This window comes from Chiloscyllium plagiosum, unplaced genomic scaffold (genome assembly GCF_037043375.1).
Source record: "Chiloscyllium plagiosum isolate Xiang-an unplaced genomic scaffold, Cpla_swu_hap1 HiC_scaffold_3, whole genome shotgun sequence".
In the NCBI taxonomy this organism is placed as follows: domain Eukaryota; kingdom Metazoa; phylum Chordata; class Chondrichthyes; order Orectolobiformes; family Hemiscylliidae; genus Chiloscyllium; species Chiloscyllium plagiosum.
Window position 1 is genome coordinate 66,800,544 of NW_028270141.1, and position 23,805 is coordinate 66,824,348.

Consider the following 23,805-nt stretch of genomic DNA (forward strand, 5'->3'; position numbering starts at 1 on the left):
GAGCGAACTATACTGTAAATGGAAGAGCCTTGGGAAAAGTTGATGAGCAGAGAGATCTGGGAGTTCAGGTCCATTGTACCCTGAAGGTGGCTACACAGGTGGATAGAGTGGTCAAGAAGGCATATGGTAGATTAGATTAGATTAGATTAGATTAGATTACAGTATGGAAACAGGCCCTTCGGCCCAACAAGTCCACACCGACCCGCCGAAGCGAAACCCACCCATACCCCTACATTTACCCTTTACCTAACACTACGGGCAATTTAGCATGGCCAATTCACCTGACCCTGCACATCTTTTGTGACTGTGGGAGGAAACCGGAGCACCCGGAGGAAACCCACGCAGACACGGGGAGAACGTGCAAACTCCACACAGTCAGTCGCCTGAGGCGGGAATTGAACCCGGGTCTCAGGCGCTGTGAGGCAGCAGTGCTAACCACTGTGCCACCGTGCCGCCCACTAAATGGTATGCTTCCCTTTATCGGATGGGGTATTGAATGCAAGAGCTGGCAGGTCATGTGAAAATTGCACAAGACTTTAGTCCGGCCGCACTTAGAATACTGTGCACAGTTCAGGTTGCCACATTACCAAAAGGATGTGGACACTCCGGAGAGGGTGCAGAGGTTTACAAGGATGTTGCCTGGTATGGAAGGTGCGAGCTATGAAAAGAGATTGAGTAAGTTAGGATTGTTTTCATTAGAAGAAAGGAGATTGACGGGGACCTGATTGAGGTCTACAAAATCATGAAGGGTATGGACAGGGTGGATAGAGACAAACGTTTTCCCAGGGTGAGGGATTCAATAACGAGAGATCACTCGTTGAAGATGAGAGGTGAAAAGTTAAGGGGGATACACGTGGAAAGTACTTTGCACAGAGGGTAGTAGGTGTCTGGAGCGCGTTGCCAGCAGACGTAGTAGAGGCAAGCACAGTAGATTTGTTTTAAGGTGCGTCTGGACAGATGCATGAGTAGCTGGGGAGGAGAGGGATACAGATCCTTAGGAACTGGGTGGTAGGTTTAGACAGTGGATTTGAATCAGCTCAGCTTGGACGGCCTAAGGGCCTGTTCCTGGGCTGTAAATTTCCTTTGTTCTCTTTGTTGTAAAACAACAATACCTGATAATTCATGACCTTTTAGTCGAAGGCATTAAAATGATTGTCTTAGATATTCTAAACAGGTGTTTGGAGTACTGAAAGACTAAGTACAGAAGCTGAATTTATATTTGTTTTAACAGATTGGAGAATACTTTGTTATTTCTGTGTTCACTAGAGCAAAGTCCTGCTATATCCATTAAAAGTGGTGATGGTGGATTTTCGACAGTAACTCTAGCCAGTGTAATGAAAACAATTGATAAAGGAGTAGAAATGTAAGGTGCTGATTGATATAAATTGAACCTCACTAGATAAAGACGTTCTTTGGTCATTTCTGTCTTATGTTCTTAATCATAGATTTGTGCAGTCAAGCATGATTCTGTGGTAATCAAAGTGAAGGTTTTATTTGTTTTTGTTTTACTGAACAAGGAAGTGACACAATTTGAAGAAACCTCTCAAGTTTGACAATAATATTTTACTCAGCCAGCTTGTTCCTAGCTGCAGGCAGTGCACATCAATTTAACGCCTTGTCTGTCAGTGATAATCCATGCTGTCAGGTCCAGACTGCAGATCAAGTGTAGGAATGCCTAGCATTCATCACTTTTATTTTGGCTAACAACACTTCACACCATCTGCATAGAGAAGATAATCTGTATGAAATATTGGGAAGCTTTTTTGTTTAAATCCCTTGGGGCTAATATTAAATATTAGTTGATACCCTGTGGCATTATACACAATGGGGAGAATTTAATGGCCTCCCTTTGTTGCAAGATTGGTTGGAGTCATTTAATAGGGAGGAGAGTGGTGGGTGAGGACCCTTTTGCTTTCTTCTTTCTACCCTAAGTTAAGTCAGGTGATGGAAGGCCCTTCCTGTAGTGTTACTGATTGATGATCTTCAGTGGGGATTTAATAAATGCTACACTGGGAGCATGACAAGGCAGCATCAAAGGAGCAGGAGAATCGACGTTACGGGCATAAGCCCTTCTTCAGGGCTTCTTTCCAGAAGAAGAGCTTATGCCCGAAACGTCGATTCTCCTGCTCCTTTGATGCTGCCTGACCTGCTGCGCTTTTCCAGCAACACATTTTTCAGCTCTGATCTCCAGTCTCTGCAGTCCTCACTTTCTCCTGGGAGCATGACAAGCAAACCATGTGGTATCCATTCCAGGGGTACTTTGTTCAAAGGCACTTTGTAAAGGAAGGGAAGGCCTGTTGAGAGGTATCACAACACTTGCTGCAAGCCCAGTTACCCCATAACCTTCTTCCTGTAGTGATCTGTCTCCTGTCATCACTCATCCATGGCCTGGGAACCAGCAACTGGTTGGACAGTTTTATAGATTTATTGACAACGCCTGGAAAATAGGACCTTTCCTGGGATCCTTGAACCCAGGGAAGGCCCACGACTGCCCAGTAAGTCTTAGTTTCATCTAATTTGGTGAGACTTTCCAAAGAGAGATGACGTAGGTCTCTGCCATGAAATCCAATGTGTGAATCAGGTAATATGATCACTTTTTCTAACTGATCTGATTTTTTGTGTTGCCTTTCCTTTATCTTTCTTCTTTTGATTTTTTTTCCCCTATTTATATCGTCTTCTTTCTCCTGAAGATCTTAAGTTTTTCATAATGGTGTGTGATTAGAATCTCTTGCCATCAGCCAGCTTCTTCCTGCTCTGTTTTACCCTCCCCTTCATTCTGATCTGTGTTCCTCTGACAGGAAATCAAAACAGAATGAGGATAGATGTTAAAACTTGCCCTGTTCTCACTTTATCTGTCTCATGAGTCTTGGCAATGAGCATTTCTGTTATCCAGCAGCAAAAATTATTGATTAGTTTTCCAACAGTCAGCAAAACATAGGCATATAATTAGTTGGCTTAGAAATTCAATTGATTTTTTATCGACATGCTAATATCAATGTGTCTACTTCTTCCCCTTATGTCATTTTCATCCTCTGTCTTTGACTTTAATCTTCCTGTTTTTTCTTTTCCCTGCCTAAATTAATTTTCCGAACTTCACAAAATTGGATTAAAAAAGCTACAAAGAGTGTATTTACATTGCACAATTCACAAACATAGTCTCTTTTTTTCTTAAAACATACACTGTGAAAAATTTAAAGTAGACAATGGAAATTGCTTGAAAAAAGCTTTCGAGCAAAAATACTACAAAATAAAGTAAATATGACTGACACCAATGACTGGTAATTAAACTTAATGAAATTTGATGCTTACCCTCCACCCCAAATCACCCACTCCTCCTGCCTCTGGCATGTCTGAAACCTTTCTACTTTTATCTCCACCAGACACCCCCCATGAACTTGATACCGAGCCTATGTCTCAGAGATATTGCAACACTAATGAGGCGTTGTAAACATAAAACTCAACTTGGTGAATGTATGTGTGGATGTTATTGAGGAATAGATATGTTTAATCCTTTCTTTTTAAAAAAAGTGCAGCCATATAGAAAAAGTTGAAAAGTGTTCAATTGTTTCATGGGAACCAGGTAGCTAGATTTTGCCATCACAAGTTGATGTACTGTCACTTTAAAATTGCATTGTGTGCCACACAGCACAATACCTCTGATATTGAAATGATTCTACAGAATCATGTATATGAATAATAGATATTGGAACTTTAAAGTTTCAATGAAAGATCCAGTCATACTGAATTTACTATAGAATGATATCTGTATTGAAAGTAAATTCTATTTATTTGTATCCAGGACTTTTAAACTCCTCATTCAGCAATGGCAGCAAGAAAGCCATTGTATCAGTAGCAAACCCAGTCTCAAGAAATATATTGTCACCCCATCAACAAAATGCTTCTGCTCCAACAGTTGATATATACATAAATCTCCAAGTTGAAATAACACTCCCCTTGAATGAAACAAAGTCACTCCTAAACGTTACCCTCATCCTCAATGTATTACTTATCTCAAATACAACCCTTAATCCAACTTCAACCATATGTTGAACTCTGGCCTTCAAATCAGTTCTTATGTTTAGTTCAACTCTAGCTAACACTTTTTTTGCAATGTTAATCCAATTTGTAACTTCAAACTCCGCTCAGTACTAAAACCTAATCCAACTCTCTCCCTAATCCACATTATCATGATGAGAAATGTTACTCTCGCGCAATTATATTTAGCTACACAGTCAGCTGAAAGGCATTGGGTTTTGGGGCAACAACATGAAAAATGTTTTTAAGAAGATCAGTGGACCCAGGGGAGCAATGATTTCTTAAAAAAAAGAAAAACCCCTCAAAAATAACCATGTGATTAAATCAGGAAACACAAAGGAAGGGAAATTCTCCTTATAATCTTGCAAAATAAGAAAAATAAACCGACAATTGAAACTACAGTATATTTTGAGTACTCAACTTTCCTAGCACTATGTTCACAAACTAGAATGCAATCTAAGAAATGACATTTACAATTTAATGTTGGGAGAATTACACTTTTTATACAAATTCTCAATCTGATTTGAATGGAGGATTCCTGACCATTTTAATATATGAGACTGTATTTTACCAGAAGTGGTGGTGGGGGAGGGGATTCAAACTGATTGTTTTGTAACTCCAGCAATGCCAGCACTCTAATGGAAGCTACAAGACTGGAGGCATCTCCACAGAGAAGTTGATTACTGGAATGAACTAAGCCCAGGGCGGGAAAGGCTTAGAGCTGCTGACCCTAGGGAGAAGCATATGGATTTTTGATGCTAGACATAGAATGTTAGACATAGAATGCCAATGGAAAAAGATGTTACCTCTGTGGAGTGGTTTGCTCCTCATTTGCATAATCACTCCTTTTCAAAAGAAAACTTTTAAAATTAGTCTTTCCACTTTGTATTGCCTGCCACTTCCCAGTGTTTTATGAATTGGAACAAATTGTGATTCATTAATTTCCAGTTAATTGACTATTTGAGGACATCAATGTGCTAATGTTTGGGCATCCTAATGGAAGTATTCCTCACTTGTAGGAATAGGTTACAGTTGGTTGGAAAGATGTGAACTGGATGCTCAATGTTTTGAGTGTGCCCTCACCCCACTGAAAATATGCCCAGTCATAGGCCATGGAATCTAGGCCAACTTCCTCTCGTTCATTAACTGTTTATTAGTAATGAGATGTGCAAATTTACTCAGGAAGCTCAAGGACTGTTTAAATAAATGCTGGGTAAATTTTGTTCCTCGCTGCTGAGAGGATGCACAATTGGAACCTATTCCTGGAAAGTTCAGGTACCCACCAAATTTTTATTGATCAAATGAAATGACTATCATGAGTATTTTTTTAACGGGTGTGTGAGCTGCTAAGCTCTATTCCTATTCAGGCGATAAAGACAAAAACATTATTAAATGTGATTCAGCGGTAGATAACTTGTGGGGAAACATATTTATTAATCCTGATATCGTGAGATTATTGTGTGCTTAAATAAGCAGCAAGCTGTATATTTTCTATTGGCCTCCCAGAACCAAGTTGCTTGTTACAGTTCCCTAGTTACTGGACAACCCCAGTATTGATCTCGAGGCTAGTGACTATGCAGAAGCTGTGAAAATGAAAGCTATTTATTGATCATATTTCCTTCTCCATGGCTAATTCTAGCATGCTGTTATTGTTCAGCTGAGAGGAGCACTGGCTGCAGATTTAATATGTCGTGTGTGGCTCAGTTGCTCAATGTGATAATTTGTTGAACCATCATGGGAGCCAATATTATCTCTCAACAATATTGAGGATTTTCCAGTAATTATTTATCAGGTAATGACCTAATAAATGGAAGTAGGAGATACTGGAAAGTGGGAGTAGTGTATGTAGCTTGGCACAGACTCTATGGCCAAAGGGCCTCATCTGTGCAGTATAACTATGACCCTTGTGATAGTGGAATGATGCTGTAAGAAATGGAAAAGGCATACCAGAATTTTGAAACTGTTTTCCCATTGTTTTGAAACATTCAAATAATTTTCCATTTTGTTCTGAACAGCACCAACATATGATTGCAAAATGGCATGATGTGAGCAATATTTGTGTTTTGTGTTTCTTTAGAAAATGTTGGATGAATGTCAGGACAGAAGAAATTGTCAACTGCTTATCAATAGTCGAATATTTGGGACAGATCCTTGCCCTGGAACCAGCAAATACCTCCTAGTATGGTATAAGTGTCGGCCAAGTAAGTAGCTCACTTAGCATTTAATTCACTTTGAATGATGAGAAATATTTTTGATAGTTTTGAATATTTTACCAAAATTATCCAGAAACTTAAAAGAGAATTTTTTTTAGGGCCATTAAATTAAAAACAAAATTTTGTTCTGAAATTAATGATGGAATCATACAGTACTGAATAGGTCCTTTGGCCCATCAAGTCTGCACTGATATTTTAAAATAAAACTACTCTAAATCTACACTGGTCCTGGAGAAACAACTATATTTATATTATACAGTGCTTTAAAATAGCTAAGGTTAAAACAGAAACCAGAATCCTCCTGTGTAATGGAAAATAAACCCGATAATATTCACTTCGAGATAAGGCAACTAAGAATCTAATTGCGTTAACTTTCAAAATGTACACTGCTGAAGACCTGTCTTTCTGTCCTGATGGTTCCCTTTTATTGATTTCAGGGCAGATATGTTGACATAAAGGAAACTTTGATTTTCAATCATTGCAATCTTTCCTAATGCCCCACTGTTTTGGATTTTGAGCATACAGGTAAGGCCCCTCAAGCCTGCTCTGCCAATCAATAATGTTATGACTGATTTGATTGTAACCTCAAATCCAAATTCCTGTCCATCTTGAAAACCTTTCACTCTCTTGATTAACAAACATCTTTTCAAGCCTGCCTTAAAAATATTCAAGGTTCCACTTCCAGTAACTTCTAAGGAAGAGAATTCCAAAGGTACACAACCTTCTGGGGGAGAAAGAAATATCGCCACATCTGGTTTAAATGGGCAAACCCTTATTACTAAATACTTGACCCCCCTTAGTTCTTGATTCTTCTTTAGGAGAGCATCTTCAAAGAAATATCCTCTCCATATCTACCTTCTCAAGATCCCTCAGGAATTTATCAATTTTTTTTGTTTTTGTTTTTTGCTGATTTAACCAGAAAGATAGAGAATATTTTCAGTAATGGATGTGATTCGTAATAAGTGCTATTTTAGAATGTTGTAAGGAGATGGTAAGAAAGGACAGCGCTGCACTGAGAGGTCTGTAATGTGATCTTTGAGCAGCTAGCATGCTCATGTGGTTATGTGAGTTGCAACTGATGCTGTGAATCTGCCCTATAATGTAAAGATTAAGTTTGAGCAGCATGGAAATTCATGACAAAAAATAATCAAATCATTATGGCTAGTAGAAAAAGCAAATATGCAGACAAAAGGCAACAGCACAAATTAGAAGAAGGTTGGAGTTAATAATGTGTCCATTGTTTAATTTACAATGATTTTCAGATGGTATTTATTCATTTCAATTTTATATAAATAAAAGTTGGATATGCTCGATAATATTTTATCAATGTGAGTATTGCTATGTGTATTTAGGCAGCATATTTTTGTGGATCTGCAAGCAGTGTGAACTAGAATTTTGAAGTGATAGCAGATGCACTCTATCATTTGTTTTTTACACTTACACATCCCCCTACACTTTCTGTGGGCTGCAGCACTGAAGCTTGTAGTGATTAGAAATGCATTTCAACAGAACTTGTGCAACAAGGGATCCGTGAGTAAACAACGTGCAATTGTATACCCCTCAATCAGATTGAAAAAGATTTACTGAGGTGTGAAGAAAATTGGAATTGTTTGTTCAGTTCCAAATCATGCACAGAAAGTAAAGTAGAGAGAGGGTTAGAAAAATAAGTGATTATAAAAGGGGAAAAAAAAGTTTTAAAGCTCAACTTTTAAAATTTCCCACACCAACTAACTTCACAAGGAATAAGACTGTGTGCTTGTAAAAATTAATTTTCAATTTCAGAGAGGTTTGATCATATTGAAGATCTGCATCATTTCAAAATGAAGTACTAATGCTGGAATAGACATGTCTCGATGATTTTTTGACAAGGTTATTGGATATTTATCACAAGTACTGCAACACCATGTGTTCCAATGTGGAATTTCACACTGAGATACTAGTTCAGCGCAACTTTCTGATTTTTATGTTTAAAGGGGCATGTGTGATTATTGAAAACAGTAGGTGCTGATGGTTTCACGGGCATAGATTTTGTGGTAAAAGTAACCATGTCAATAATAAGAATATTCAGAATCCCTTTGCATGAATATTTATTTGTGAGACAGCAATATTTTTAATTATGCAATAGACTCTTTTAAAGCTCTTTTGGGATTAAAAAGCAAATGAGTCACTTTTAGAATCCCTGGATATTTACATTTACAGGCAGCATGTAAGTGAAATTTGTCATTAAAAACTTGTCATGTTCCTTGATGTTTCTAACCTGATGGGTGAACTACTTCTTTAACTCATGGCTTACTGAGATTGGCTGTAGTTCTTTGCAAGGAGAAAGTGAGGACTGCAGATGCTGGAGATCAGAGCTGAAAATGTGTTGCTGGAAAAGCGCAGCAGGTCAGGCAGCATTCCTGAAGAAGGGCTTATGCCCGAAACGTCGATTCTCCTGTTCCTTGGATGCTGCCTGACCTGCTGCGCTTTTCCAGCAACACATTTTCAGCTGTAGTTCTTTGCAATTAAGGATAGTAGGGTCAAATGCTTTCATGACATAGAACATAGAGTTGACATCTTTTCTTTTATGTGTCTGGCTGATTTATGTTGTTTTCAGTTATTGAATCATGCTTCTTCTCTATGCCATTAGCATGATGTTTCTTGGTGTCAGAACATAAATCTTCAGGAAAGCTCTTTTGGGATACTCTAAGAAGGATGACAATACTTTCTGCTTCAGTATCAAGCTTCAGTTTCTAATGGATATCTATGGGTTTATCTCTTACTCACCACTGATGTGAATGGTTAAATGAGTTTGGTTTCTTTGGGAAATGTCATATCCAACTATTTCATGCAGCTATATCATTCCTGTCCTTACTGTGTTCTCAAACTCATCGTCGTCTTCTGAGATGTGGATGTTTTTGTTTATTTTCATTCTGAATCTCCCTGTTGTTCTGCTTCTGTAAACTCACTTACCATTTTATTTCTTTTTTTCTACACATCCTTTTCCCGTGAATATGTTTCCATAAGCTCTGTGATTTGATCTCTATTTTAGATATTTCCTTGTATGAACGAATGTGACCATCTACAATTGTTGCACATTTTCCTCTCTCTTTTGTGTGCATTATTTTTCACTGCATTAACCCTCACTGCCTTCTGCTTAACTTAGCTGATGGGTAGTCAGTATCTTTGTCTACTTGTGGCCTTATGTGCTCTGGCAGTGTCTGCAGCCTCTGATGTTAGAAACCAATTCTTTCCAATCAATTCGGTTGAGCTAAGCCCCAAATAAGCTGATGGATCAGCCTTTTATCTGTGGTAGAGGAATTGCCACATTAATGTACCAGTTAATGAAGTTTTGGTTAAATTTTATACCAGGCTAGTTGACTATGATTGGTCAGATAATTATCCTGGGAAATGAACAAGCACATGGTTGTTACTTACTTTATTAAATTGAAACACATGCACTGTCCTGTTCTTTCCATTTGCAAAAAGAGAGTCGTGTATATTGATATATTTAGCTTCCAAGTACATACGAGTGTGTCACACTGCAAGACCAACTGATAATCCTAAATTAGTTCTCGGTATAGTTCTTCACAATCTCAGTTATCTCAAATGTTGCCAATCATGGAATCACATCTAATGTTGGATGCCACATTGGAAGTTTTGCAAATATGGGCTGGTTGGGTACGGTCAGTACTTATTGTGAATATAATGATTGTAACAATCCTGCAGTGTTTGGGACGTATGGCCAATATCATAAGGTGGGCACTGAACTTTACAAAACTCACTTCATATTTGGGATGGTAACATTTTGCCAAGGGAAAACTCACTCCAAGGGATGGAAACAGGAGAGGCCACAGAACAGGTGGGTAGAGCTGAAAGAACCTGCAAAGTGGATTGGGGGAGAGGGAGGCTGCAAAGTTTTGATGATCTAGGAAAGCTGCAGGGGAGAGAATGTGAAGAGCAGCAAGATTTGGAGGTACAAGAATTTGTCGGGAGAGGAAAGCTGCAAGTGGGTACTGGGAGGTGGAGGAAATAGGGTATGCAGGGAAAAGGAGATTGCAAAAGCATGACGAGAAGGAGACTGCAAGGATAATGGTGGGATTAGAAAATACTTACAGAGCGGTGAGAATGAAAAGTTTTAAACCTATCCACAAAGAAATATTCATCTAACTGAGAGACAGAAAAACCTGAAATCACTGTTACTGAATTCCTTGCAAATGATTGAATTTAAGATAACATTAGTGCAGGAGCTAACAATGTAGGGGGAAAACATGTTGCAGGTGCAATTATAAAGAGCATTGTAATCATTGTTGAATTTAATTCTGAGATTGAGATCTCTGATTCAGTAAAAATATAGAAATTAAAATGTTCCAAATTTGTACATATGTAATGGAAATATATTAGCTGAGATCTTAACATTGTGTTTCAGTGATGGCTCTTTGTCTTAAGAAGAATGTTAGTTATTTTGGAAAAAAGCTTTTAACTTATACTAATTATTTTGTGCTGACTTAAATATTATTTTAAAGCAGGTGGTATGTTCTTTGCCTAAGAATCTTCACCTCTGACCTACTAAAGTGTTTATATCATTGATCCTTTTAGGCATCTGGCCTTTTTAGAATGTTGATAGTTTGGGGATTAAATGGTATTGCCATTGAGTGTCAAGAGGAGATGGTTGGATTCAATCTTGTTCAAGATGATCATTACTGACACTGTGTGGTGCAAATGCTGCTTGTCACTTTTGGGCTCAAGGCTAAAGGTTCAGGTTTTATTGTGAATGAGCTCAGACTTCCTCTGTATATGAGAAGTTGTGGATGGTGCAGAACATGCTGTCATAATAAGCATCCCTACTTCTGACAGTACGATGGAAGGAGACTGAAGCAGCTGAAGATGGTTTGACCTTGGACATCACCTTGAGGAACTCCTATATCAGTATGCTGGGAGAGAGATGTTTGGCCTCCCAACAAACACAAGCATCCACTAAGATATTGGAAAGTGTTATCCTTGATTCTCACGAGCCCCATAACATCATACCCAGTGAAATGCTGCCTTGAGTTGAAGGGTAGTCACTTTTACCACCCCTCAAAGTATTTTATCTTCATTTGAATGTACTACTTTACCAATCTCCATTTATTTAGTGTACTGATACATTGATGCTCAGTATCTAATTGCAGTGCAGTGGTAAATTTGGCAGCCTGGATGGAAACCTGCATAATAATTAGTTCCTATCCCTTTATGAATAAGGTAGAAATATAACATCCACAGTGGGCTGCAAGAGTATCTTTGCTCTCACGTTCTGATTTTACATATTTGTGGATCGTTCCCCAGCCCTCCAATGGGTTTGCATACTGTGGTTTTAAAATTCAGTAGCCTAATTCAGATCACTTCTCTGCTTTAAAACCAATGTGAATGTGAATAAAGAATTGGTAATGTCACCATTCTAACTTGAATTTATAGTATATATAACATATAGTAGAAATTCCAGTGAGCGCATTTAATCAGGAACACTTACTTCAATTCTGTTGAAGGTATGGCAATATGGTTTTAAAAATCTGGGTAAAATGACCTGTTTTGAATTCATTGGATTGTGTACAAGATAGGTGGCTCTTAGGAAACACAAAATTTAGTGAGAGGAAAGAACTGAAGAAAATCTGTATTAGTAAAGAAATCATTTTTGGGAAATTGGGTTTGAAGGCTGATAAATCCCCAGGACCTGATAATCCCAGCATATTGAAGAAATTGGCCCTAGAAATCGTGGATGCATTGCTGGTCATCTTCTAAGAGTATTTTGACTCAGGATCAATTCCTACAGATTGCAGAGTAGTTAATATATTTAAAAAGGATAGTAGAAAAGAAACATGGAATTATAGGCCAATGAGTCTAACGGTAGTGGTGAAAGGTTCTAAAGCCCATTAATGAGGATTTTATAACAGAACACTTAAAAAAGAGTGGTGGAATCAGACAAAGTCAGCATGAATTTACTAAAGGGAAATCATAACAAATATACTGGAACTCTTTGAGGATGTAACTAGTAGAGATGATTGAGGAAGCCAGTGGATGTAGTTTATTTGGATTTTCAGAAGGCTTTCAACAGGGTCCCACAAAGATAAGTGAGTGGATTTGGGACTAGTATATTGAGATGGAAAATTGATGACAGAGTACAGGTAAATGAGCCTTTTTCTGAATAACAGGCAGTGGCTAGGACCGGAGATGTTCACAATGTACATTAATAATTTAGGTGAGGGAACTAAATGTAATACCTCAAAATTTGCTGATTATACAAAGCTGGATAGCAGGGTGACCTGTGAGGAAGATGCAGAGATGTTGCAGTGTGATTTGGACATGCTGAGTGATATATGGCAGATAAAGTATAATGTGGATAAATATGAGATTACACACTTAGAAAAAGTAAAAGGCAGATTAATATTTAAATGGTGGTAATGGAGAGGGGAAATGTTAATCGAGACCTAGGTGTACTTGTGCACCAGTTGCTGAAGTAAGCATGCAGATGCAGCAGACAATAAGGAGGCCAAGCTGTATGTTGGCCTTTAAAGCGAGAGTATTTGAGTACAAGGAGACAAAGATGTTTTACTGAAATTATCCAGGGCATTGTTGAGGAATATTGTGTGCAGTTTTGACCTCCTTATCGGAGGAAAGATGCTCTTGCTATAGTGGGAATGCAATGAATGTTTGCCTATTTTCTATGTTTCTGTGCTTCATATAATATTCTTTATAATAGGCAACAATATGATCAAATCCTATTCAGGGAAAACAAGCAACTTCTTCTACAAATGTGTTTGTTGCTTCTTAGTTAACCAATGAATTATTTTTTGTGAATCATCAGAGTGATGATAGAGGGAATATCTGTAAAACATTTATAACCATTTGGGCCTATCTGACAGAGCATTGCTTGCCCAAAGAGAATTCATTTGTCAATCTCATCAGGTAGGGCCAGTAGAAAAATAATTGATTTAGCAGTTGACAGATTCTTGTAGTTCCCTGTCCTCTAAAAGGAAAAAAAACAGCTAACTTTGATGCAACTTGTTTTTAAAAGATAAATGCTTCCTTTGTTACTGTGCAAAACTGTCAGGACTAATGGAATCATTGGAATATGTTTCTCATATCAGATCATATCTCCTGAGTTGTAGGTAGAATTGTCATGAGTTGCTATCTGCTTACCAGCCATTTACTGAAACAATATCTTTCCTCAGAGAAAACCCTGCTTATTAACATTACAGGAAATAATGAATACAAGATTCAGTACAATACAAAAACCTATTTAGAATTATCTCTTCAGTTGATCATTCCAAGATGAGTATTACACTTGCCTGCAGAGATGAACAAATAAAATCAGCATACATTAAAAAAATCATACCTAAGAAATATTAAATTATCCATTATGTCAGATGATTGAGCTAAGGTGAATAAATCAGAGATAGATTGAGTGGCTATTTCTGTTGGTTAATTTTGCTTACTTTCATAAATAAAATGTGTTGTTTTATATAGTGCTTTTCATATTTATCTGAAAATTAATTATCATTTGGCTTGTAAGTTAAAACTTCTTAACTTTTTGGATTTGTCAGTCATATGGACATTCTTAGGTCAGACCAGTGAGTTTATTTCCTTTACCTCTCACAGTAACATTTATTAACCTGCCATTTTTATTATTTTATTCAAAATTTGGCTTGGTAAGTTTTCCAGCCCAGACTCGCCTAACCAAATGTCAAACTCTTTATAAATCACCTGCAGAGCGCACCTTTTTTGTCAGTGTTATATCTTTGATTAATAAAGATCATCTATACTTCCAATTTATCTTCTATCTCAGCAGGCTTATCATTGGATTGCATTTTAATTTTAGCTTAACCTAAGGCCTGCTGCTTGCTATTCAGTAGATAATTTATTTTATCTCGAGAGTGACTACAATTAAATTTAACTCCTCGTGTCTCCATCACAAATAGCTTTCATTCTGGTGCTACTTAAGCACGTGGCCTTTGTAATGTGCTTGTGGCACTATTTCATTATAGAAGCTAATGGCCTTTGAGGCAGCTTTTTGTGTTGATGGGAGGGCTGCACAGGGAGACAAGCTTTTGTACCAAGACACTCTTTGCAAGGCAGGTGGGTAAATACAATTTTAGAATGGAAGGGTGGAGGTCACCACCTTTGACCTCAGGGGAAGCAGAGTTGTATTATTCTGAAAAACCTTTCAGACTGCATGCACTTCTTTACCTTTTGAATATTTGGCATTCCTAATCCGTTAAAATCCATCTATAACAACAAACCATCATTCTTCCCAGTGTTTGCTTTCGTATTTGGCAATAGTGTGACTACAAGCAAAAGAATAGCCTGATAACAAAAGCATGTAAGCCCACATTGCAAACAGGAATTATAGATTTTCAACAAGAGAAAATTTAAGAGAAATCTACAAGTACATAAATCATATCACAACTTTGACTATAATCAAACACCTGGAATCAGAAGATCCTATTCTGCTTATATTACAGAATGTTTGACAGTAACCCCTGCTTTAAAGAAATGCAAACTGTAAATGACTTATATTGCTGGCTTCATATTGTCGTCAGGTAAACAAATTATAGCTGAATATGTGCTCTTGTCTACATGTACATTTATTCATAGCTCTGTTCACATTTATCTAAATATTTGGCATATTTTTAATGTTAGCAAAGAGCAGTCAACTCTTTATTAACATTTAAAAGTTTGAAAATATTTGATGGAAATTTTGGACCACTTACAGTTTTGAAAATTGTTTTATGAGTTCTTTGTTATCTATCCCCAATGCAGTAGGTGGTCACCTATTACTTGCCCAAAATAGATTAGATTAGATTACATTACAGTGTGGAAACAGGCCCTTCGGCCCAACAAGTCCACACCGACCCGCCGAAGCGAAACCCGCCCATATCCCTACATTTACCCCTTACCTAACACTACGGGCAATTTAGCATGGCCAATTCACCTGACCTGCACATCTTTGTACTGTGGGAGGAAACCGGAACATCCAGAGGAAACCCACGCAGACACGGGGAGAACGTGCAAACTCCACACAGTCAGTCGCCTGAGGCGGGAATTGAACCCAGGTCTCAGGCGCTGTGAGGCAGCAGTTCTAACCACTGTGCCACCGTGCCGCCCACAAATAGAAATAAGAGCAGATCAGCAATTTCACTAGATTAGATTTTGGATTCTCTACAGTATAGAAACAGGCCCTTTCGTCCAATAAGACCCATTCCCCTAAACTATATTTACCCCTGACTAATACACCTAACATTATGGGCAATTTAGCATGGCCAATTCACCTGACCTGCACATCTTTGGATTGTGGGAGGAAACCGGAACATCCGAAGGAAACCCACACAGACACGGGGAGTACATGCACAGATAGTCACCTGAGGCTGGAATTGAACCCAGGACCCTGGTGCTGTGACCCTGGATCCTGGTGCCACCCCTAAATAAAAACCAAAAGAATTATGGATATTGGAAATGAGAAACAAAAACAGAAATTGTTGGAAAAGCACAGAAGGTCTGGCAACATTTTTTTTAGATTACTTAGTGTGGAAACAGGCCCTTCGGCCCAACAAGTCCACATCGACCCACTGAAGCGCAACCCACCCATACCCCTACACCTAACACTACGGGCATTTTAGCATGGCCAATTCACCTAACCTGGACATCTTTGTGACTGTGGGAGGAAACCCATGCCGACACGGGGAGAATGTGCAAACTCCACACAGTCAGTCGCCTGAGGCAGGAAATGAACCCGGATCTCTGGCGCTGTGAGGCAGCAGTGCTAACCACTGTGCCACCGTGTCGCCCATTTGTTGAGAGAAATCAGAGTTAATATTTATGCTGCAGTGACCTTTACTCAGAATGCCAGAACTGGCACGGACCAGGGCTGGTGTTCATTGATTCACACAGCAAAAGTCAATTACCAGATTGGAAAACAGCATGATGCCTCACATATTTGAAGAAACTTTGTGCCAAGGGAATTTCAAGTAGATCACATTCTGGACATGATTTGGAGATGCCGGTGTTGGTACACCCCAATATTCTGGACAGTATTCCTGCTGAGCTTTGCATGTGTGTGTCCATACAATAGCCTAGAAAGTACTGCACAAGTATTGTTCCATTTGCATTAGTTCACAAAAAAAAGTACCATGCATTAAAACACTTGTCATGCATGACGACAATTTTTTTTCAGGGAATGGTGCTATTGGGTCATTTCAGAACCTTGAGAAATGTGTGGGGCATCTGATGAGTCAGATATGTTCAGACTTATCACCATTCGCAGATGATGCAAACAAGGGTTTTTAAAGACATTCAACTGTCTATCTGCACTTGAGAGTTCAGGATAAGACAGAAGGAAAGCTCACCTGTCACCAGCCAGACTGATTTTAGAAAGGCAGCCTGTGGGACATTGTCTCGTCATACTGGAGGACAGAAAATTCAGGAAGCATATCAGCACCATATTTGCCTTACCTGCTTAAGGAGGCAATATAGTCATAGAGATGCACAGCACGGAAACTGATCCTTTGGTCCAACTTGTCCATGCCGACCAGATATCCTAACCTAATCTGGTCTCATTTGCCAGCACTTGGTCTATATCCCTCTAAACCCTTTCTATTCATATACCCATCCAGATGCTTTTTAAATATTGTAATTATACCAACCTCCACCACTTCCTCTGGCAGCTCATTCCATACATGCACCCTCTGTGTGAAAACGTTGCCCCATAGGTCTCTTTTATATCTTTCCCCTCTTACCTTAAACCTATGCCCTCTAGTTCTGGACTCCCCTAGCCCAGGGAAAAGACCTTGATTATCTACCCTATCCATGACCTATTCAGTCTCCCCCATAGCTCAAATCCTCATACCTTGGCAATATCCTTGTAAATCTTTTCTGAACCCTTTCACATTTCACAACATCCTTCCAATAGGACAGAGACCAGAATTGCACACAATAGTCCAAAAGTGGTCCAACCAATGTCCTGTACAGCCGCAACATGACTTCCCAACTCCCTTACTCAATGCTTTGACACCCCAATAAAGGAAAGCATACTCAACACCTTCTTCACTTACCTATCTACCTGTGACTCCATTTTCAATAAACGGTTCCAATTCCAGACGTAAGAGGGAAGCAGCACTAATAATGGGATCAATATATCAGAGAAAGAATTGTAGGTGGGGCCTTACTAGGTCTGGAACAAGGAATATTCCACAGACTCTATAAAGAGACAGACATAACTGGGGCCCATGCTAGTACCCATGGCCACCCCTCTGACCTGAAGAAAATGTGAGGAGTTAAAAGAGAAGTTGGTGAGGTGAGGACAAGCTCAGTGAAGCTGAGGAGGATTGTGGTGGGTGCTTCAGTGCTTTGTTCCAGGAAGAAACTAAGATCCCTGAGACCATTCTGGTGGGGGATGAATGTGTAAAGGGATTGCACACCCATGGTAAAGAGGATGCAGCTGGAAGTTCTGAAACTGGTTTAAAGCATCAGAGGAATCATGAATGTTCATGGGTAGGGATCAGGGGAGAAAAGACTGAGTCAAGGTTGGAAGAGAAATTGTGGAACTGCTGTTGGTACGAAGAGTTTTTGAGATGCCAAAAGTGTAGGGGTGACATTCTTTTGGGCAGATTTCCATGCAACTCAAGATCTTGGTTCAGTAGCATCAATAATATTACTGACACATGTAGTAATGAGTGCTTATTTTCTATAACTATGAATGGATCTAACACGAGGGATAAGATTTGTTCATTGTAGGATTAATTTTGACCATTTGTTCTTGAAATGGGTTTGGGAAGAAAATAAATATAGTCAGATTCTGAACTTTTAATGACTAGATACACTGTCAGGTTTCTCCTAAATGGTGAACAAACTACTCATAATTTTGTGGATGGAGGATGGAGAAACGCAGCGAGTCCAGCAGCATCAGGAGGTTGAGAAGTCAACGTTTTGGATGTAACCCTTCTTCGCTGACTTTGCAACTATCTCATCACTCAAGGCCTACATGTACATTTTTAAACTTTCCAAATTTGGACTGAGTCCTGAAGAAGGGTTACACCCAAAACATTGATTTCTGCATCTCCTGATGCTGCCTGGCTTGCTGTGTTCTTGTAGCCTCCTGCATGTCTTCCTTGGTTTCCAGCACCTGCCATTTGTTTCTGATAGCAGTATTAAAGCAGAGAACATCAGAAATTTCATTGAAATGAAAGATAATGTTTTTAAACTTACGAAAATTTATATTTGTATTATATTTATATTCAGTACAATTTGTGATTGTACTGAATGGCAGAGCAGGTTCAGGGGCAGAATGGCCTACTTTTGTTCCTATTTCATATGGTCTTATGGTCTATTCTACTTTTTATTATCTTGTGTGAATTTGTACTTTAGCTTGTAACAATAAAATGTGACTTACTTTCCTCCAATTTCTTTTTGTTAAGAAATAATAAAGTGGCCTGAAATGTGATGTTGAAGAACAATCAAAGGAACATGATCATTTCCTTACCACCTATTGATTATGACTATGATCTTTAGCACTTAATAAGATGGCTTCACCAGATTAATTTGGTATCTAGAAACAAATTGCAATGTAGAATCCTTATTTGGTTGAACAGAAAAATAACAAGTCTTTTTATGAAATTTACAGATGAATACAAGAGCAAAGTGGCTTGTGAAGATGACAAGTTACGACTGAACTGTAAACGAAGTATGGTAATAGCCATCTACTCTGCCATCTTTGGCAGGTCACAAGAGGGAAGCTTAGAATGTCCTTTCCAGAATGTTGGAGCTCCAGCAATAGGTAAGTGTGACGTATTGCTGTGCATTTCCAGCATTGCTTTTTTAAAAATATCATATTTAAGTAAGTGTGATGTAATAAGAATTAAAACTTATATAATAGCTAAGAATTGACTAAATATATTCAGATACATCAATGAAATAGTCTGAGCAAGTCATGCATATAAAAAAAAGGAAGGATCTTGCTATTCTAATCGCCAGTGTACTTTGTGTGTTCATTCCAAGAACAATTAGAATGTCTATTTTTCAGTATAAAAAGTTAAATTCATTTCTTTTAATGTCTGAACCAGTAACTCTGTGAATTGCTTAGCTTCACAGATTGGAAAGGTGCAGTCAGCAGATCTCCGCTCCATGTATAATAGATTTAAATAACCTTTATTTAGCAAGCAAATAATGGCTAAGTATGTATTCCTGCTGAGTGAAGCCCTGCTGGAAATGTAAATGTAAATGTGTGCGTGAGGACAGCCTGAGGCTTAGCTATGAACTATGGCCGAAAAAGTAAGACACTTTACAAATAACGATGAAGCTACCGAAGCTAATGCAATGTTTCATAGTGAAACAGTGGAAACTACATACCAAGGATGGTAACTTACCAAGAATATACAATTGTGGCTCATTTATATCTATTTCTTTCTATTTCTATTACTTTTCCCTTTGAAAGACTTATGTGTCCTGTGTGTGTTTATCGTTCTCCTTGTTTCTTCCCTCCTTCACTGTTCATCTTCATCTGACCTTGCACAATTCCTTTGGTTTGCTCAACCTTTTAAATTTGTTGATGGCAGCTCATTTTCAAATGTATAATTCGGATAAGGTCTAGAGAAGAGTGTGATGCTACAGTTAAGAGAAAACCAAAGAGGAATGGAAAGAAAAGATGGAAGAGCAATACCAGAGCCTGTGAGGTGAAAGAAAGATGAAGGTTGGAGGCTTTGGGTGGCCTCAGAAAAAAGGAAATCAATAGACTGGGGAAAGGAGAAAAGTACATTAGGGTCACACTTCAGAGAGGGGTCGATAGTAGAGTGGAATTGGGGGGGGGCACAGGAGACTTAGCGGCTGGAGGAAATGAACAAAGTAGCTTAGTGTCAAATAATCTGGAACGTGTACTTGACCTCTTTCGGTTCAAGACTGAGATGAGTCCGGAACCAAGTTGAGCAGCTGACTGCGTACCTTCAAGGATCTAAGGACACAAATAAAAAGAGCAGAGCAAATTGGCAGGAACAATTTGTAAAGTGAATAACACTGGGGATTAGACAACAAAATTACAATGGCAGCACTGTGGCTCAGTGGTTAGCACTGCTGCCTCACAATGCTAAGGACTTGCATTCAATTCTACCCTCACTTTGCACGTTCCCTATGTGTCTGTGCGGGTTCCTCCAGGTGCTCCAATTTCCTCCCACTGTCCACAAGTTGTGCAGGTTAGGTGGATTGGCCATGCTTAATTGCTCATAGTGTCCAGAGATGTGCAGGCTAGGTTGGTTAACTGTGGATAATGCAGGGTTGTGCAGCATATGAGTGTGGCTCTGGGTGGACCACTCTTTAGAGAATTGGTGTGGACTTGATGGGCTGAATGGCCTGTTCCCACACTGTAAGGATTCTCGGAAAATTGGAAAAGGGAACACTGAATGTTGAACAAATCATTTTCTTAACAAACATATAAACAAAACAAGGCAACTGGGAATCTCAATAAGTCATGTAGCGCAAAACAATCAGTTGTGGAGTTTTCTTTAGTTGACTTAGACCCATAATAGCATAGAACCGTTCTCTCATTAGAGGTGACTAGTGGTTGTTTAACCTAAGGGTCACCACGTTTCAGATGAGGGGGCGAGGTTGAGAAGGCAGGACTTCATGGTAACCTCAGACAGTACAGGAATTGAACACATGCTATTGGTACCACTCTGCATAGCATATCAGCTGTCTAGCTAACTGACCCCCATCATGGAGATGTTAATTTGTTGTTAACAGTGGGTCAGAGTCACAGAGTCACTGAATTGTTTTCGTGCTGAAGGTGTCTATTCAGCCCAATATGTTGGTCTGAAATTGTCATGGGATGCTTGGGAAGCCTGACATGAGAGAAATTCTTATCTCCAATGTTTGGCAAGCCAATATGGCTTACAATTTGGTTGCACAGAAAGTTGAACATCTTACAATCCAAAGATGTGCAGGTCAGGTGAATTGGTGATGCTAAATTGCCCCATAGTGTTAGGTCGGTTAGTCAGAGGGAAATGGGTCTGGGTGGGTTACTCTTTGGAGGGTCGGTGTGGACTGGTTAGGCCGAAGGGCCTGTTTCCACACTGGAAGGAATCTAATCTAATCTAATCTTACAATGATGGAGGAGAAATTGAGGACCGCAAATCAGAACCAAAAAGTGTGGCACTGGAAAAGCACAGGTCAGGCAGCATCTGAGGAGCAGGAGAGTTGATGTTTCAGACATAAGCTGTTCATCAGGAATGTGGAGAGGGGGTGGTGGGCAAGGTGCTGAGAGATAAATGGGAGGGGGTGCATCTAGGGGGAAGGTAGCTAGGAATACGATAGGTAGATGAAAGTGGGGGTGATAGTTGAAGCATTTGGAGGTGCAAGAAAATGAGAGGAGACCACCAAGTGCCTCGTCTACTGTGTCAGTTGCCCTGGATATGGTCTGCTCTACACTGGGGAAGCAGGACACCAACTTACGGAACATTTTAAGAACATCTCCAGGACACATGCACTAAACAGCCCTACTGCCCTATGGCCGATCACTTCAACTCCCCCTCCCACTCCGCCAAGGACATGCAAGTCCTGGGCTCCTCCACTGCTAAGTTCTAGCCACCCAACAACTGAAGGAAGAACACCTCATATTCCGCCTTGGAACCCTCCAACCACACAGAATCAATGTCCATTTCACCAGTTTCCTCATGCCCTCTCCTCCCACCTTATCTCAGATCCAACCCTCCAACTTGGCACTGCCCTCTTAAACTGTCCTACCTGTCCATCTTCCTTCCCACCTATCTGTTCCACCCTCCACTCTGACCTATCACCCCCAGCTTAATCTACCTATTGCATTCCTCGTTACTTTCCCTCCAGCTTCCCCCACCGCCTCCATTCCTGATGAAGAGCGTATGCTCAAGATATCAATACTCCTGCTTTGCGGATGCTGCCTGACCAGCTGTCTTTTTCCAGCACCACATCTTACAATGACGTCCCCTACTGAAGAGAGTCTACAGCAACATCCTAACACCAAGCTATTTTCAACCATAAACACTCACTAGGAAATTGTCTGCTATCATATTATACCAGACCTGGATGTGGCTAATACAGCCATGATCTCTTTAACATTGAAGTTAACTATTACAGCACCACCTACAGGTATATCAGGATCTGCAAGCACCAATTCTTATAGGATCAGATGGACATGAGTTTTTAGATTGAGGTTACTTAGCCGAATGCCTGTGCAATATGTTACAATGTACCAAATTTTATAATAGCAAGAATCATTATTATTGTTAATTTTCAAAGCTAATATTTTTAACATTATACCAAGATGCTTTTGAACTAAATAATTAATTTGCTTCAGCACAACTTTCTACAAGCAATTATGTAGTGTTAGACAGATAGTACTCAATCATATTTCAATAATCATGGTATAAGGTAGAGAGATGGCTTTGAACTTTTAAGAATACCCTTTCTCTAGCATCTGGTTTCAGACGTTCCATCCTACTAAACTGATCCACTTCCTAACTATTCCAATGAATGAGATGATGAGATACAAAACTGAAGTGAAAGGATGTTCGTAAAATCTCCAGAAGTTTCTGAAAGGTTCAGCACATAATAACAAATATTTTAGTAATTTGTAGTATTCGAAAATAATCAAACATTGCTAATTTTTTGATAAGCAGCCATTGCAAATTGCTTTAAACTAACTGAATATTTCTGAACCATATAACTTACAATTCGAATTACATTCATTTTAATTTGTACTCATTTGAACTGATGAATTTTCACTTCCTTCCATTAGTGTTGCATCTATTAAATGAAACAAATTACAAATAATTTATCATGAAAAGACTATATTATGATGAATTGAATTTTTTACAGTTGCTTAATTAGTATCGCTACAGAAGTAAAATTCTTATTTTTCATGGTCTAGTTGAAACTAGGAGATCAAAATTTGATGCATATTTCCTATTGCTATGTATGCTGGCTACAGCATCTGCAGGCTTTGATACGCAGTTACAGCTTAGCACTGATACAGCACTGCTGTTGTGTAGCAGCTTTGTCAGAGAAAAAAATGTTTTCACCCAAGTTATGTTTATTTATATTGACCTTTCCAGTAGGGGCAATATTATTTGAACTAAATATCATTAGTGTAATCTTTATCACTGTAAATAAGTTGCCTGTAGTTCCCCTTGGTTGTTTATTCAATTTGACTTAATTGATGTTTGAAAATTTCGGTAAAAATGCTTTACATCTTATGCTGACCATATAAAGATTATAATAATTCAGGATTTAATACATTGAAAACTTGATTTTCACTCTGTGGTTGTATGAGTTATATGTGATAATCTCCAAGATAAGTGTAAACAGGCGAGTGATTTTTAAATCAAAAATAACACTTAATTTGACAGTTAACACAAATGAAAAGATAATGTTTCTTTTCACACAAATGACATTGAAAATATGGGCAAAAATATTTATAAATTTGAAGGCATAAAGCATTTGGTTTTTGTATTTTAATGCTGTGTTGAGTTGAAAATTACCACTAACATATACCTTAAGTACTTAGGGAAGTTTCAATGGCAGCACT

At 38.8% G+C, this 23,805-nt stretch overlaps 1 protein-coding gene across 3 annotated transcripts in view; it reads left to right on the forward strand.

Annotated features, from left to right (window-relative positions):
* The window catches only part of eva1aa (eva-1 homolog A, regulator of programmed cell death a), a 374,680-nt gene that overhangs the window by 183,069 nt on the left and 167,806 nt on the right, over nt 1–23,805 (forward strand). For all 3 annotated transcript variants that reach the window (XM_043683056.2, XM_043683074.2, XM_043683068.2), the window contains 2 exons: nt 6,113–6,236; nt 18,880–19,032. In XM_043683056.2, the coding sequence (XP_043538991.1) occupies nt 6,113–6,236; nt 18,880–19,032 (277 nt within the window). The remainder of the gene's footprint in view (nt 1–6,112; nt 6,237–18,879; nt 19,033–23,805) is intronic.